The sequence below is a fragment of the Diabrotica undecimpunctata genome, chromosome 3, assembly GCF_040954645.1.
Source record: "Diabrotica undecimpunctata isolate CICGRU chromosome 3, icDiaUnde3, whole genome shotgun sequence".
Lineage (NCBI taxonomy): Eukaryota > Metazoa > Arthropoda > Insecta > Coleoptera > Chrysomelidae > Diabrotica > Diabrotica undecimpunctata.
Window position 1 is genome coordinate 143,956,757 of NC_092805.1, and position 16,113 is coordinate 143,972,869.

Below are 16,113 nucleotides of genomic sequence, written 5' to 3' on the forward strand. Positions count from 1 at the left end.
AATTTGTTCCTTGCGTTAGTCGTCTTTTAAAATATTCTGGCGGTATGATCTACACTGATCTGCTGTATCTTTTCTCTTTGTTCTGTGTTCCTGTGTGTTCTTCAACGGCCCAAGTTTTCTCATTAACGTCTCTTGTTCAATATCTTATTTTTCTAATAAACAGGTCTCTCGGCTGGTTGTTTTAATCATGGCTCTCAATTTACTTGCATTTATTGTGGTACTATTGTTTGTTTCTCAAGATCTTTGTTTTATTTCTGTGTTCAGAGTTTTCAGGCCAGTTCGAGTCATTGTCGGTTGAAATGTAATAGCTGTTTCTTGTTTGGATGTTCTGGGAGTCCTGTTTAGGTTCGTTGAGAAGTTCGTTGCTGACAGAAGTAAGATGTTTTGTGGGTAGGAAGGAAAGTTTTCTTGTGGAATGTCTGACGAATAATTGCAGTAAGATGAGCAAGCAGTTTTGAATATGTTTTGGGCTCGGAAGTTTTGACCTCTCAAGGATTGTAGGGTGTAACTCTTGCACAGAGAGGTGACTCTCTCAAGTATTCTCCTTTCCAACGATACTGCTGTTATGACAGGTCCCGATTGAGCAAAGCGTAGATGCTTTGTATTCAATCAGGGGCCAGATGTAGAGGTTTTGTATGTGTGAAACATGTTTAGTTTAGTACTTCCGAAACTTTCACATAAAGCGTTGAGTAGGCTGACTCTTTTCTTGACCCTGTTACAGGTTGTGATCAGACCTTGTTTACAGTTTAGTGTTTTGGTAAACACAACACCTAGATACTCGAACTGATCTCTGAATTGAAGTCGGTCGCCTAATAGCCTCAAAGTAATTATTTCTTCAGCAAGCTGTGTGTGGTAGCCGCTAACGTTGGGATGTCTAAACAGTAAGACTTGTGTTTTGTTAGCATTAGGCGTTACTCTAGTGTTTTGTTACGAAAGCAGTGTAGTCTGTGTAACGTAGTTTGAGTGTGTTTGTGTTTCTAGGATTGAAGAAGTTGCTGTTGTATATTGTCTATAGTATGGGCACCAAAGCGGAATCTTGTGGCACTCCTGCTATAGGAGTGAAGCGTATTGATAATTGACTTCTGACCTTTACCGTGATATTGCGCTTAGAGATATATGAATTAATTAGTCAGACCAGGTTTTTCGTTTTCTGTCTAGACTAGATATAGATCAGGTATACATGATCAGATCATATCTGATATAGATAAATTTCTTCAATTCTAATTTAATTTTAATACAATTTTAAACTTATCTAGAGCCTAACTTTAAAATTTGAAGCATTTTATGCAGTGCTAAGCAGTTAACATAAGCATTTTGCGGCTTTTGCCTTAAAATACAATTCAATAAATAATATTCATGGCATATCTTGATTTATAAATACCAAACAAGTTTACAAAGAAAATGCTATTTATAAAGAGTATTCAAGGTTTTTGTCAAAAAAGAGATTTAATGACTTCATCAGACATTTTTTATGTTTTTATATCGCCATATAATTAAATAAAGTCAATAGAGAACAACGAATCCAGCGATATTTACAATAAGCTCACTACTAGTGTGATAAACATCGACAGAACAATTAACAGTAACCATTTTATACCATATTAACACCATACGTGCTTTTTATATTGTGTTTAAATAAATAGCATTAAAAACATTTGGCTGATAAAAATTTGAAAAACTCAATGTTCGTAAATCTTAATGAAATACAGGGTGTTTCGTTGAGAAAGTAAGTGTTTAGTTGAGAAAATTTTTCCAATATTTTTTAATCCGGACCTGGATTTCTTAAAATTATAAATAAATAATTAATCGATTGGACACCTTAAAGTATATTCGCGTGCCAAATATAAAGAAAATATACAGTGTGGTTAAAAAGTTATGAACTAAGTAAGAAGTTGGCAAAATAGATAAAACACCCAGTATCTTTGTTATTGATGAAGTAAGACCCATTAAGAATAGGGTTTTTTAGATATATATGATCATTATTAGTAACTTTAGTATTATTTTATATACATACATACAAACATACATTATATACACTCTAATTAAACATTGTTTAAAATTTATTAATTAATTTAAATTTAGTTAAATTTTTGACAGTTTGCTTATATTCCAAAGTGCTGCAGAGAGCTAAAAGTCTTCTTCTTGATATTTTAAGTCACAAAGTTAACCATCCTGATGTGAAAAGCGGTTTTCATCATCGTCATCATCATCATCATTATCATCATCATCCAGCACTCATTTACCACGCCCACTGCTCGACATAGGCCTCCCTTAAACTCCTCCATTATTTACGATTTTGTGCTCTTTGTTGCCATTTTTGGTGATACGCCTGATGTCGTCAGCCCAACGTGTAGGTGGTCTTCCTCTACTACATTTGTCTGCACTTGACCTCCAATTTGTAATTCTGCTCGTCCATCGTGAGTCGTACATGCGCTCATATATATATTCGCTCGTTTATATCGGTGAAAACAAAAAATATGTTCCTGGATCAGCAGAGCGGCATCTGTTCCAGTTTGGGAATGTGCGAGGGAGCTCTGTACAGAGTAGGACTTTAAGTAGAACAGACTGGATGAAGAAATTATCATCGCCCAAAGGCGCGTTTCAATGGCTAATAGCAAACGTTCTATGGATAGAAAGTTCAATTACTACGGTATTAAAGGCATACAAATAAACGCCTTCGGATTACCTAAGAACGTAACATAGGAGCAGAAGATGTATTATCAGCATAGAAATACATATCACAGCTAAAGAACCGAACCACAAATGGCTTATCATACGGTAAGATTTATGCTGCTTATTCTGTGCTCCTCAATCCTAAGGTATTATACCATTTTGCTCATAGAAAATTGGGAGGAGTTACCTAAGCGATACTCCCGAAAGCCGGCAAACTCTGAGATTATACCCTTAGCATGGTATGTGCACACTGCCATTCTTCACAGCATTTCAGCTCAACAAGTGAAACGGACAATACGAATGAAACAGACCCAGAGGGGACTCCTATTTCAGATTCAGTTTATGTCCCAAATATGAACATGTTCTAGGTCCTACAGGCGAAACTTAAACTCAGTAAGGCAACTCCGGCAGCTCACACTGTTGCTATGAAAAGATTTGATTTAGCCTTTTACAATGACCTTAGGTATACTAGGACCAAATAAAGAGTTTATTGGTTGTTAGAGGAGAGATAATATATACAGCAAGCCAATTGGCAGAACAACACTCTAAGAGAAGCTATTTTCTTGTGGCATGTTAAATTAATTACTATTTAAATGGGAATAAGCCACAATTAAAGGTTAAAGTACGTTTATTGACGTTTCGATTTCCACTTCGGAAATCGTTCTGAATTTCCGAACAATTTCCGAAAGTGGAAATTGAAACGTCAATAAACGTACTTTAACCTTTAATTGTGGCTTATTCCCATTTAAATAGTAATTAACACTCTAAGAGGAATAGACGACTTCCATAGAAAACTAACTAAACACAGTTATAATTGAACATCATAATCCTTCTCCTTTCTTTCCTAACAATCGATTCGTTTATTATAGTATAGACAGTAAAGAAGCTTTTGGGCGCACTCTTAAAATAAGTTAAGCTGCAATACATCGATTTAAATTGTGGAATGTTAATTTCTCCAGAAATTTTTTAAATTTTCTTCTTAAATTTAAAAATCTGTATTTTTAGTTCACTCTGTCTAGAAATTATTTTTATCGCTTCAAATACGTCAAGCATGTGTACTTAAAAGTTCTTCTTTTCTTAATAAATGAGTTCTAGATGTGAGAGATCCACTTTATCTCAGTGCCTAAGAAATAAGTTTCTCATGAAAAATTTATAAAAACAGTAGTATGACTTGATTTTGGCTCAGTTCGTTTTCTATCTTCAATCAATATGTATTGAGACTTTGATATTTTCGTTGTTTAAAGTTTTGTTGACTCACATATTATAATGTGGTAAGATGATCCTCTGCTTTTTTAATTAATTGCAATATTAAGAGATCCTTTTTACATAATGACGGTATTAGATTTTTGTTTTGATACAGGGCAGCGACAACCGCTGATACGTATTTCGACCTTCCTAGGTCTCGTCAGAACGGTATAGCCACTGCTACATTACATAGAGCAGTGGCTATACCGTTCTGACGAGACCTAAGGAGGTCGAAATACGTATCAGCGGTTGTCGCTGCCCTGTATCAAAACAAAAATCTAATACCGTCATTATGTTTTATTACTTACTTCGTTTGGAGTACCAGAAACTGAATTCACTACGAATTTTGACCAGGATGAACGGCATGTGGAATGCAATTTTCTGATTCCCTTGCTTTATAGAGTCCGAATGGCAATTTACTTTTTGCCGCTAAGCACTTGCAGACCTTTTTTTACTATCTGATTTATGCCGAGAGGGCAATATACTTCCTATCAACATCTGGCTATTTGCCAACGATATATGAAGGAATTTTTGAGAACACCAGACTTTTTAAATATTACCGAAATCCACCTGTTTTGGTCTTATCAGATGTTCCATACAGAGGCATTCGATTTTTATTGTGAGTTTTTATGAGTAAATACTTTATTTTATTCGGGCCATTTATGTTAAATTTTTTTTTATTAATTCATATTTAGTTTCATTAGTAAAAGTAATGTATTTTTCGCGATGAAAAGAATGTTATGTTATTGATTCTTTTATGTACATGTCATTTTAGGCAGAAACTAAAAGCTTTATGTTTTTTAAAGATTTAACGATGTGTTGGACGATGAGGTTCGATAGAATGGCCGTCTCGGTCACCGGATCTTACACCATTAGATTTTTTTCTGTGGGGGTACTGGAAATCGGTTAACGCTACAGTACCCGACAGCATTGGCATTTGGAACAACGAATTGTTGACACATTTGAACGAAAACGACAAGAGTTTAGCAATATTGTCAGGAAGTAGATGGAGCACATTTTGAACACTTAATATAAGAACTGGTTCTTAAATATTTATTAATTAGGGTGTGGGGGACTTTTTGATAGAACTGTATTTTTAAACATTTACAGACAAATATATTAAGAGAACGTATTTCATTTTATCAATAATGTTTATTACACCCTGTACAAACAAAGTTCCACTCCAAATGACTAATTTTAAATAAGCGCGAATGAAATCTGCCAAACCATAAACTATTTGGTTATAAAAAGTAATTTACAATGTAAATACTACCAGCACCAAACACAAAAATAGGTTTTTTAGCTCGCCTAAAAATATTTTTAAACTTAATAAATACCATTTTATTTACATCGTGGACGGTCAGAAACTTCTATCTCAGACGGTCTATTTATATACTAAATATTTCATTCGATTTTTTAAAATCTGATTATGAAAATTTACTTTTCTTTTTCTTTTAGTACTGTGCACCGACTTGGCGTTTGTATCTGTTCATCCAAATTGTTTACGTTGGATTCAATGTTGATGTGATTGTTTTCCCACACTGTATAGTGTCAAATTTCTACTTGTTGTACTTATTGTTCTACTTGTAATCGTTGGCGTTGTAAATATTTCATAACAGCATACACTTCTATCTATCTTGCTACGAAATCTATTGTTAGAATCGCCATCCGGTTTTAACAAGATCGGAAATTTGTGAATGACATTCGGAATAACGAAGAGTCAATGAGAAAACATCAAAAATTATACATACTTTTAAGCTTAAAATAAACAAATTTATTTGTGTAAATGTATCAATTTTTTAAAATAATTAAGAAGTTATTTCACATCCTTCATGGCAAGTTGCCGTTACATTTCTGGGTTTTTTGCGCCGTGTAACAATTTATTTGCTAATAGGCCAGTTAATTGACGAAGATTTCAGTCAAGAGTATTTGTTTGTATCAATTCCTTTCTTTTTATCATTCCTTCAGTTGAATATTAACTGCAGTATCAAGTATTCAAGTCTTCTTTATTTGGGTTTATCACTCTACGTTGATCTTTGTTCGTTTGGTTATTCTATTCAGATCTCTTGTGCCTTTCTCCTCAATTCTGTTATATTGATAATTCTACCATCTGGTTCTAGGTATTCCTATCTTTTGCTTTTGCGTTCGTTTCTATTGCAACATCTTCCTAGTTTTTTATGTTTTCTAACCTCTGGACGTGTCCCAGCAAGGCTAGCCTCTGACTTTTTACATATTGTACATCATGTCTTTCATAAAATTTTTTAAACTCGTTGTGATTTAAACAAGTAAATTTGTTACACATGGATTAAGCCTTCTTCTTCTTGATGTGTCTCCGTTACAAATGTTGGCGATCATCATGGCAATCTTTATCTTATCTGCAGCAGCGCGGAAAAGCTGCATAGATGTTGTATTGAACCAGATTCTGACGTTCTTTAATCAAGATGTTCTTCTTCATCCTGGACCTCGTTTTCCAAATAATTTTCCTTGCAGGATGGCTTAAAGGAGAGGATATCTGGATTCATTTCGCATAATATGTCCGAAGAATTGTAACTTTCGAGATTTGATGGTGGTCAGTACCTCTCGGTTCTTATTTATTCTTCTGACGACCTCCTCATTTGTGACTCGGTCAGTCCACGGGATCTTAAGTATTCTCCGATATAGCCGTATCTCAAATGTTTTCAGTTTTAGACATATCTTCGTTCAAGGTTCACGATTCGCCACCATAAAAAAGGATAAATAAGACGTAGCATCGCAGCATTCTTACTTTTGTATTAAGAGAGAGGTTGTGACTCTTGAAGAAGGCCCCCATCCGATTGAAGGTGGATCTAGCTTTTCCGATGCGCTCTAATCTCCTGGTCGTTGGTCCATTCTTCATTTATTATGCTGCCGAGGTAGTTGTAGTTCGTCACTCTTTCTACAGGGGATTGGTTGACGTAGAGTTGACCTTCTGTTATTCTTTTCTTGCTAATTATCATAAGCTTTGTCTTCTTAACGTTTATATTGAGTCCATATTGTTGACTGTAATAAGTAATTTTGTTCATAAGAACTTGTAGGTCTTCTAAGTTGTCCGCAAATACTATGGTGTCATCTGCATATCTGAGTTGTTTAGCCGGTAACCATTTAGTAGAATACCTTTTTTAGTTTCGTTCAAAGCTTCGATAAATATTCTTTCAGCGTACAGATTGATGATTAGAGGAGACAAAATACAGCCTTGCCTCACTCCACGCATGATTTTCACATAGCCAGTGTGTTCACCTTCAACTCTGAGATTTGCTATCTGATTCCAGTAAAGATTTCTAATTATTTTCAGTTCTTGGTTGTTAATTTGTGCTTCTTTTAGTATTTGCATCATCTTGGCGTGCTGTACTCGATCAAACGCTTTTTGGTAATCAACCAGACATGCGTATACGTCGCAGTTGACATCTCTGCATCTCTGGAATAAGACTTGTACTGAGAACAAAGCCTCTCTAGTACCAACAGCATTTGTGAACCCGAACTGGTTGGGGGAAATTTGACTTTCACACAGCTTGTACATTCTCTTAGGAATTATCTTTAGGAACAATTTTAGGAGATGGATTAAGTAAGTTATTATAATCTTGCCAATACGATTACAATACGATTACACTGTGTGAATTTTTGATTTTATGACCAATTGAGATGTCACTTTTTGGCTTTCACCTTTAATTCAAATAACTTTACAAATCCTTCTAAAAGAGTGTTACTCTTGCAGATGTGGACTGATGCTGTGTTGTAAGTACAAAACGGAACGTTTCCGCTAATATATGGAATAGTTAACATCTAGCTTGTTTTTTTTTTCTCTTCTTATCTGACTGAGATCTTCAAGAGTTATAGTGAGAAAGAGATTCCACCATTCCACTTCTTTTCCATTGAGTCGTTGCCCCATATATATATACATATATATATATATATATATATATATATATATATATATATATATATATATATATATATATATATATATATATATATATATATATATATTATATACATCCTGCAGTCAATAGACGTCCGTATATTGGCCGTACATATAAATATATTTACTATGTTATATAGTCAATATCACATTTAAACGAAGCGTTTTCTTGGTTCGTTATTAGTATGAGAATATTCTAATAATCTGTTATAGATATTACCGGAAAGAGTTTTGTATAGCAATTTGCCCATAGTTCTCACACTAAGTTTTATCTCCTTTCCTGTATATTGGCTGTAATGCCAACTGCTCACTCCTCCAGCATTTGTTGCGTTACCCATATTAAGATTATCAGATAATGACTTCTTCCTCACAGACCAGGTTCTTTATTTTATAACAATTCGACTGTAATTCCATCTGGACCTGGAGGTTTGATATTTTTTTCTATCATTCATCTTTGTACCACTTCTTTATAACTGAGATTTTCGAACTACTGTTGTGTTGTGTAGTACCTTAGCTTTATTCGTTTTCGTTTTCTATGTTTAGTCATTCAAGAAAGTCTTTATATAGTTTTATTTTTTTGTTTCTACGCCAGTACATGTCGTTCCTTGTCATAACGTCAATATGGGTAATGCGCTCTCGAAATGAGAAAAATAGAGAAATAAAATGGACAACAAAAACATAATGATTTATAAAGCATAAAAATATATCAAGAAAAAATGTAAAGCAAAAAAGAAAGCTTTCATAAAATATAAACTAGTAAAAAGAGCAGAATATTACCTGAAATATAACAAAGTAAGGACTAAAAGTTCTTACTTTCTTATACTCGAGGTGTAGGAAGCAGGAAAGACCGAAACCTGGTAAAGATAATTATTAGACTAAAATAGATATACTGAAATATAGCGGGATAAGATGGCCAAATGGCAGCTAATGCATTATTCTGGCGATGAAACAACTAAGAACAAAAATTAAGTAGTATTAATTGCATGCATCAAAATCGATAAATCAGAGTACATTTTAATAAAAAATATAATACAAATATATACATCAAAAGCACAAAGCACTAGAAATAAAGGAAAAAAGCGCTATGAAAAACTTATTGAAAATTTTAAACCAAATAAAAACATTATACTTGGTGATTTAATTTGCAAAATACTGAAAGAGATAAAGAACAGATATAAGGAATGAAAGAGCAACAGGATTAGTTAAGTTTTGTATAGAGAAATTACGAGTTTTAAACATTTCTTAAAATCATATAGATTAATAGATTAAGAGATTCAAAGATGTAAACTCCGACTGATACTTCTTCTTTGAGAAGGCCTTTGACAAAGTAAAATACAAGAGAAATGTTAAAAGCAATGAAAGAGCTAGGAATACCAGATCAGTTGGTAATTTAACAAAACTAACTCTTGAAAAAGTTGAATGTAGGGTACGAATTCAGGGGGAACTGTCTGAAACTTTTAAAACAAATAACGGGCTACCCAAGGGAGACCCTCTCTCCTGTATAGTGTTCAATCTGGCTCTGGAAAAGATAATACCTATGTCACAAATCACAACCACTGGTTCAATATATAATAAATCAGTGCAAATCCTGGCCTATGTTGATAATATCGATATTGTTGGGAGAACTGAAAACGCTGTACGAGAGGCGTATGTAGCATTAAAAGAATCAGCTACAAAAATGGGTTTAATAATAAACACCAAAAAACGAAGTATATGAAAATAAGCACGCAACCACAAATACTACGACCACTTGTTATAGGAAACGGCGTCATCGAAGCAGTGAACGAATTTGTATATCTGGGAGCGCTTCTTAATACTGAAAATAATACTACCGCAGAGAAAACCGCAGAATTTTGCACGGCCAACAGATGCTATTTTGGGCTCAATCTCCTCCTTAAATGCACAATTATATCGAGAAATACAAAAATAAAACTCTACAAAACAATAAAACGCCCAGTCCTAACATATGGTTCAAAAACCTGGACTCTAACAAAAAATAATGAAAACATGTTAGGATGTTTCGGAAGAAAAGTACTAAGGTAATTTATGGAGCAGTAAATGCTTTATAGAATATACCAGGAACCTGATATCGTAAAACATATTAAGATAGTACGTCTGAGGTGGATAGAGCATGTAATGCGGATGGAACAAAATGACCCAGCTAGAAAAACATTCCTTGATATACCTATTGGTCAGGGAAGAAGAGGAAGGCCTAGAACAAGATTCCTTGATAACATCGATGAAGACATGAGAAATATGTGAATACGTGCTTGGCGGAGAAAGGCGATGGATAGGCAACCCACGTAGGGTTGTAAAGCCAGAATGATTATGATGCCTAACTATCAAGAAAATAAAAATTATGATCATCAGTAAGAGCATAAATAAAGCATTAACAACAATCGTAAACGGAACTGAATTAGAAAGAATAGCAAAACTAACATACCTGTCGTGAAATCTAAATAAAGCTTCGAACCACTTTATGGAAATAAAAGCATGGATTGGGAAATATCTATGTTAAATAATGTACAAATGGTATTATTCCGTTGCAAACTAGAAATCCATTTAAGAGGAGTATTCAGGTACTTTCTTTAGGTTTGCAATTGAAAAAACAAGATAACCTAGAAAAGCATCCGGAAAAACGAAAAAAGTAAAGAAAATCCTAAGGGTTCGGAAAAGAAAGTATACGGACGATAAAATAAAGCATATTAAAGAAAATTACAAAAAAAATAAAATAAAAACTTTCTACAAAGAGGTAAAATACATTAAACCTGGATACCAGGGAAGAACGATGAGTGTGAAAGATGAGCAGGGAAACCTGATAGTGAACGAAGATCAAATATGTGAAAGATGGAAAGAATAGTTCGAAGAGTTGCTAAAAGGCGGAGTGACTACTGAAGAAAGTTTCTAAACACCAAATAGTAGTAGCTGAAATAACGAGTCCCGCAAGAGAAACAATAAAAGATATGAAAAATCAAAAAAGCTCCGGGGAGAGGCTTTACGAAACCAACGTATTGAGTAGAAGTGTATGACGCCGAAGAAATGCCCCAAGATTGAAACAAGTCCATTATAATAAATATACACAGAAATAGACCAGAATTAGACCAAAATTGTTTACAACATTATTAGAGCATATGTTTAAGAACGAAAATCTGAGTGAAAAAGGAATTAATGTCAATGCAGAAATGCTTAGTCATTTGAGGTTTGCTGACGATATTGTCCTTTTTGCTGACAGAATCGATGATGCAGTATCGCAACTGGAGAAACTATACCTAGCCTCCCTACAAGTAGGATTAAAAATCAACCACACAAAACACAAATCATGACAAATCTTGTGTTAAGCGAAAAGATTTCAGTAAATGGCATGCATACTGAAGAAACCACCTCATATAAGTACTTAGGACATGAGATACGCATAGGAAGAGATAATCAAACGTGCGAACTAAGCCGCCGCATAGGACTCACTTGGGTGGCATTCGGCAAGCTAAGCTATGTTCTTAAATCAGAACTGCGTACGTGTCTTAAAAGAAAAGTCTTTAATCAGTGCGTGTTGCCAGTACTTACATATGGTGCAGAGACATTAACACTAACCAAGAAAGTAAGAAATAAAATTTGTGTTACCCAAAGAGCCATGGAACGATCGATGTTAGGCATTTCTCGTAGGGATCGGATCACGAACAAGGATATAAGACGGAGAACAGGAGTGACAGATGCCAAAGAAAGAATTATGACCCTTAAGTGGAACTGGGCGGGGCACATAGCTAGAATGTCGGATAACAGATGGACACAGCGAATAATACAGTGGAGACCGAGACAAGAAGCACATCGAAGTAGAGGTCGTCCACCAACAAGATGGTCTGATGACATAAAACGGATCGACAAAAATTGGATGCAAAAAGCACAAAACAGAAATACATGGAAAAGACTGAGGGAGACCTATATCCAGCAGTGGATAGATCCGGGTTAAATGATGAGACCAGAATTCGCAAACTATACAGAAATTTACTTGTGAGAGGTAATATACAAGTTGCTCGCCATACTTATTAAAAAATGATTAGAAATATATGTGGAGAAGAATATAGGAAAATACCAGGGAGGATTTCACAAGGGAAGATCAAAAACCGATCAAATTTTTATGTTGGAACAAATCATCAACAATTGCTATGAATACAACATTTCAGTACAAGTACTTTTCATTGTTATACGGCCATATTGTTATACGGCATGGAAACATGGACGTTAAGAGTAGCTTTCATTAATAAGTTGGAGGCCTTCGAAATGTGGACGTTGCGAAGAATGTTCCGCATACCATGGACATACAGGATGAGAAACGGGGAAGTGTTAAGAAAGGCAAATACTGAGAGAGAACTACTCAATTTGATCAAGGTACGAAAAATTGGATACCTCGGCCATATTCTGAGAGGAAAAAAATACGCAATCCCTCAACTAATCATCCAGGGAAAGATTGAAGGCAAGAGAGGAGTAGGTCGCAAATAAATGTCGTGGCTACGGAACATAAAGAACTGGACAGGCATAAATAACACTGGCGATCTTTTGCATGCCGCAAAAGACACGTCTGGCCTTAAGATAACTCGCCAACGCACTATAGGTGCACGGCACTATAAGAAGAAGACTTTTCATTGATTACAAGGTAGCCTACGAAACAATAGAAACAAATTCATAGAAACAAATTCATTAATTTTTAATTAAATTATTAATTAACGCGAATTAAAAGAATTCTGAGTACCAGAAAAAATAGTGAGATTGATAAAAATGACAAATATAAATACCATTTGAGCTGTGAAATGCAATGCTACAGCCTAAGAAGAGTTCGAAAAAGGTGTTCGTCAATGAGACCCGTTGTCTACCTTGCTATCCAATACAGTTCTAGAAAAAAAATGTAAGGGTTAATCGGATAAATAAGTCCGGTACTCTTTTCCACAAAGAGCACCAATGCTTAGCGTACGCTGATGATGTGGTTCTCATTGTAAGAAATAGAAAAGAACTGACAAGTATAGCAAAAAGACTGATTCGGGAAAGCTCTAAAATTGTACTGAAAGTTAAAATTAACAAATCCAAGTATTTCAAGCAAAAAAGGAATAAACACCAGGGGCTCCTTTAAATTAGAGGTGGAGGAGGGATCGGTTGTAGAATTCGAGAGGTTGGATAAATATATGTACTTAGGTACCTTTATTGACCAGACATATTAAGGACGTAACTTAATTAAACCTGAGACTGACCAAGAGCAACAGTTGTGCTGGGGCTATGAACAAAATAATTAAAACCAAAAATATACCTATATCGTAATACAAAAATAAGAGTATACAAAACTATAATAAGACCCACAATAATATACGCTGCGAAGACATTGACTATGAACAAAACCATACAGAACATATTTGAAGCCTGAGAACGAAAGTTACTTCGCAGAATGTTTGGTGGAAAAGTAATAGAGGGAGAACGGAGAATACGAACTACTGTAGTGTACCAACAGTACACCTCTACAGTATTTTTCTTCTTTCTCCTTTCTATTTTTCTTCTACAGTATTTCACGGTGTTAAAACGTGGACTATGACAGAAAAATATTCAACAGTTAAAGAAAAAAATTATCAGACATCTCTTACATATTATCCGAAATAAAAAATATAACCTATAACTCACTATTGAACGAAAATCGAAGACAGAAAAGGATCTGGAGGGGGATCTGAAAATTTATTGCTTAGCAATATAGGACTCTAGACTAGTAAAACATCGATATAGTTATTCAGATCAACAGAAGATAAGATAAAATGAGTTAGTGTAGTTGTAACGTCCTAATCAATGTGGAACACTCAGAAGAAGAGAAAACTTAAACTCATACACTGGCAAAAAAAAAACAAAAACAAAATAATTACTGAGAAAAATTCACAAATTGCTAGTGATGAATGTTTACCTACAATAAAAACAAAAGAGTGGGGACATCAGTATAATAGGAAGAAAAAAGATGTAATAAAGGTAGATTTTAAAGTGGCTCAGGACTTATAAACTCGGCGAGTATCCATCAAAGCCATCGAATCACATGAAAAACACACTGTACAAAGTATTACGAAGATCCGAAAGAGTTCAATTTTTTTATTTCTGTATTACTACCTTTGGCTAATAAACATTAAATTTTGCAGACACAAGAATTTCTATATAAGAATACAAACAATCAACCAATAAAGAAAGGACTATAAAAACAATATAATTTACGTTACCATAAAAATCTTAATACAAAACAAACCAATAAAAAAGTTTTACAATGCTACGTTCCGAAGCAAAAGGTAATAAATAAAGTTTGTATTTTTCTTAATTATGTGGTATCATTCCCAGAAAAGATTGTAAAATTGAGATACAACTTATAAAAGCTCCCCAACAATATCAAAAAAGTTACTCTAAAAATAGAACGAAGTAGAGAACATAAAGAAACCATCTTGTCTCAATTAAGAATATAACGAATGTACTTAAACGATCTCTCCGAAAAAAATCTCTATTTTTTAAGATTTATAACCGAATTCGCTTTTTTCTTTTCGTTTCTCTCGGCTACATTTACATTTTACTTAATTAATTAAACCTACCCCAGTTCGACGTTGTAACTTTCTCCGCTGTTAGGGTAGACAATAAGTGGTCGGGGGTTGTCTTTTCTATCATCATTTATCCCGGTGAGAAGGGGTTCGATTAGTCGTGGGGCCGTGCAGTTGATTCCTACCGCTACTAATTGCTCTGGATTGGAGTCATAACATTTCCGGGCTATTGTTTTGAAGTCTTCACCGTAGGCGATCGATTTTCCGTCTTGCTGTAAAAATTCAAAATGTTCAAATACAAAATTCAAAAATTTGAATAAGTTCTGTAATTAAAAATGTATGCAAATGATTCCTGTCAACAAGACAAGATATTGGCGAAAAGGCCGCGGGAAACTTTCAAACGATTCAGTTTTTAATCCTGTAAGAACAACTGCTATACCAAGAGCATATTTTTAAATTTTCTTTCAGTTAAGATTTTGTTCATTTCTGTGTAGGAAAATATCTTTATTACCGCTTTAACCTCAGATTTTTCATTGTTTACAAAGTCATATTGGCATAATATTAAAAATAGACCAATTGAAAGATCACTCTGTATAGTCATATTTAACCTTTAAAAAGAAGACTATATAAAACGATAAAAAAGATGAACAAATTCACTCTACCCTTAATGTAGGTAATAAGACAAGATAAATGAGGTTACTAAATTATGTTTTGACTTTTAGATCTTAATCCTGGGAGATCAAATCTATTTTTTTAACATAAACAGCACACATACGTATTAGACACTAGATGATTTTGGTGAAAAAATAAAAAAGGTAAATATTTCATGATTTCCAGAGAAAAAAAAATTTATTAAAATCCTTTGTAAAAGGTATATATTTTTAAAAACCCAAACGGGCTGTGTTAGACAAAACGTTTTCGGAATCCATTATTCCATCATCGGTGTCCTAGAAAATATATAACCACTTAATTAAAAAGAACATGAAGTTAAAATTTTGACCAAGGTTAATGTAAAGTGTGGTTAATACTTACTAGGAGTACATGAATGTAGCCACTAAATACATGGGTAAAAACCCGTTAACAAACAATTAGTTACATTTGTTTTACATTATATTTTATAAATTATTAGGATGTTAAAGTTACCGTTGGATTAGGTAACATGGCGACATATGACTCCACGTTGAAGTTGCAAGTCCTGAGACGGTGTGTCTACGAGGACTTTATGGAAGCAACTGATTGAAATGACAATGTTGACAAGTTAGGACGGAACAAGTAACAGAGTAGTCAATATAACTGTATGTGTCTACTTAAGACAAAAGCCAACGTTAATTAAATTTGTTAGAGTAATAGATTTTTTAATATTAAATTAATATAACAGTATCAACCATCAATGTTGTTGTTTTTTAAAAAATTCATTTTTATGTGTATGAGATGAAATGTGGAGAGAAGATAATGTGGTTATAGTTAGGCAACCAACTATGCATGTGTGTGGTAGTGTAATGAAAAAGAGATTTTTATATTTAGGCCCTTTATGTTTCTTCAACATTTGGTACCTGGAAAATAGAAAATAGACACATGTAGAAGGTTGAGTTATAGAAATTTTGTTTGATATTGGTGGAAAATGAATGAATATATTTAAAATATGAAAGTGTTCTTACATGAATGAAATAAAACTTTTGTAGTATAATGGTCATGTGAAATTTAACTTATAACTCGATTATA

The 16,113-nt window shown here is 33.9% G+C and overlaps 1 protein-coding gene across 4 annotated transcripts in view; it reads right to left on the minus strand.

Moving 5' to 3' along the window:
• Positions 1-16,113, minus strand: part of LOC140437504 (homocysteine S-methyltransferase-like) — a 151,413-nt gene that overhangs the window by 4,685 nt on the left and 130,615 nt on the right. For all 4 annotated transcript variants that reach the window (XM_072527071.1, XM_072527068.1, XM_072527069.1 and 1 more), the window contains one exon: positions 14,446-14,663. In XM_072527071.1, the coding sequence (XP_072383172.1) occupies positions 14,446-14,663 (218 nt within the window). The remainder of the gene's footprint in view (positions 1-14,445; positions 14,664-16,113) is intronic.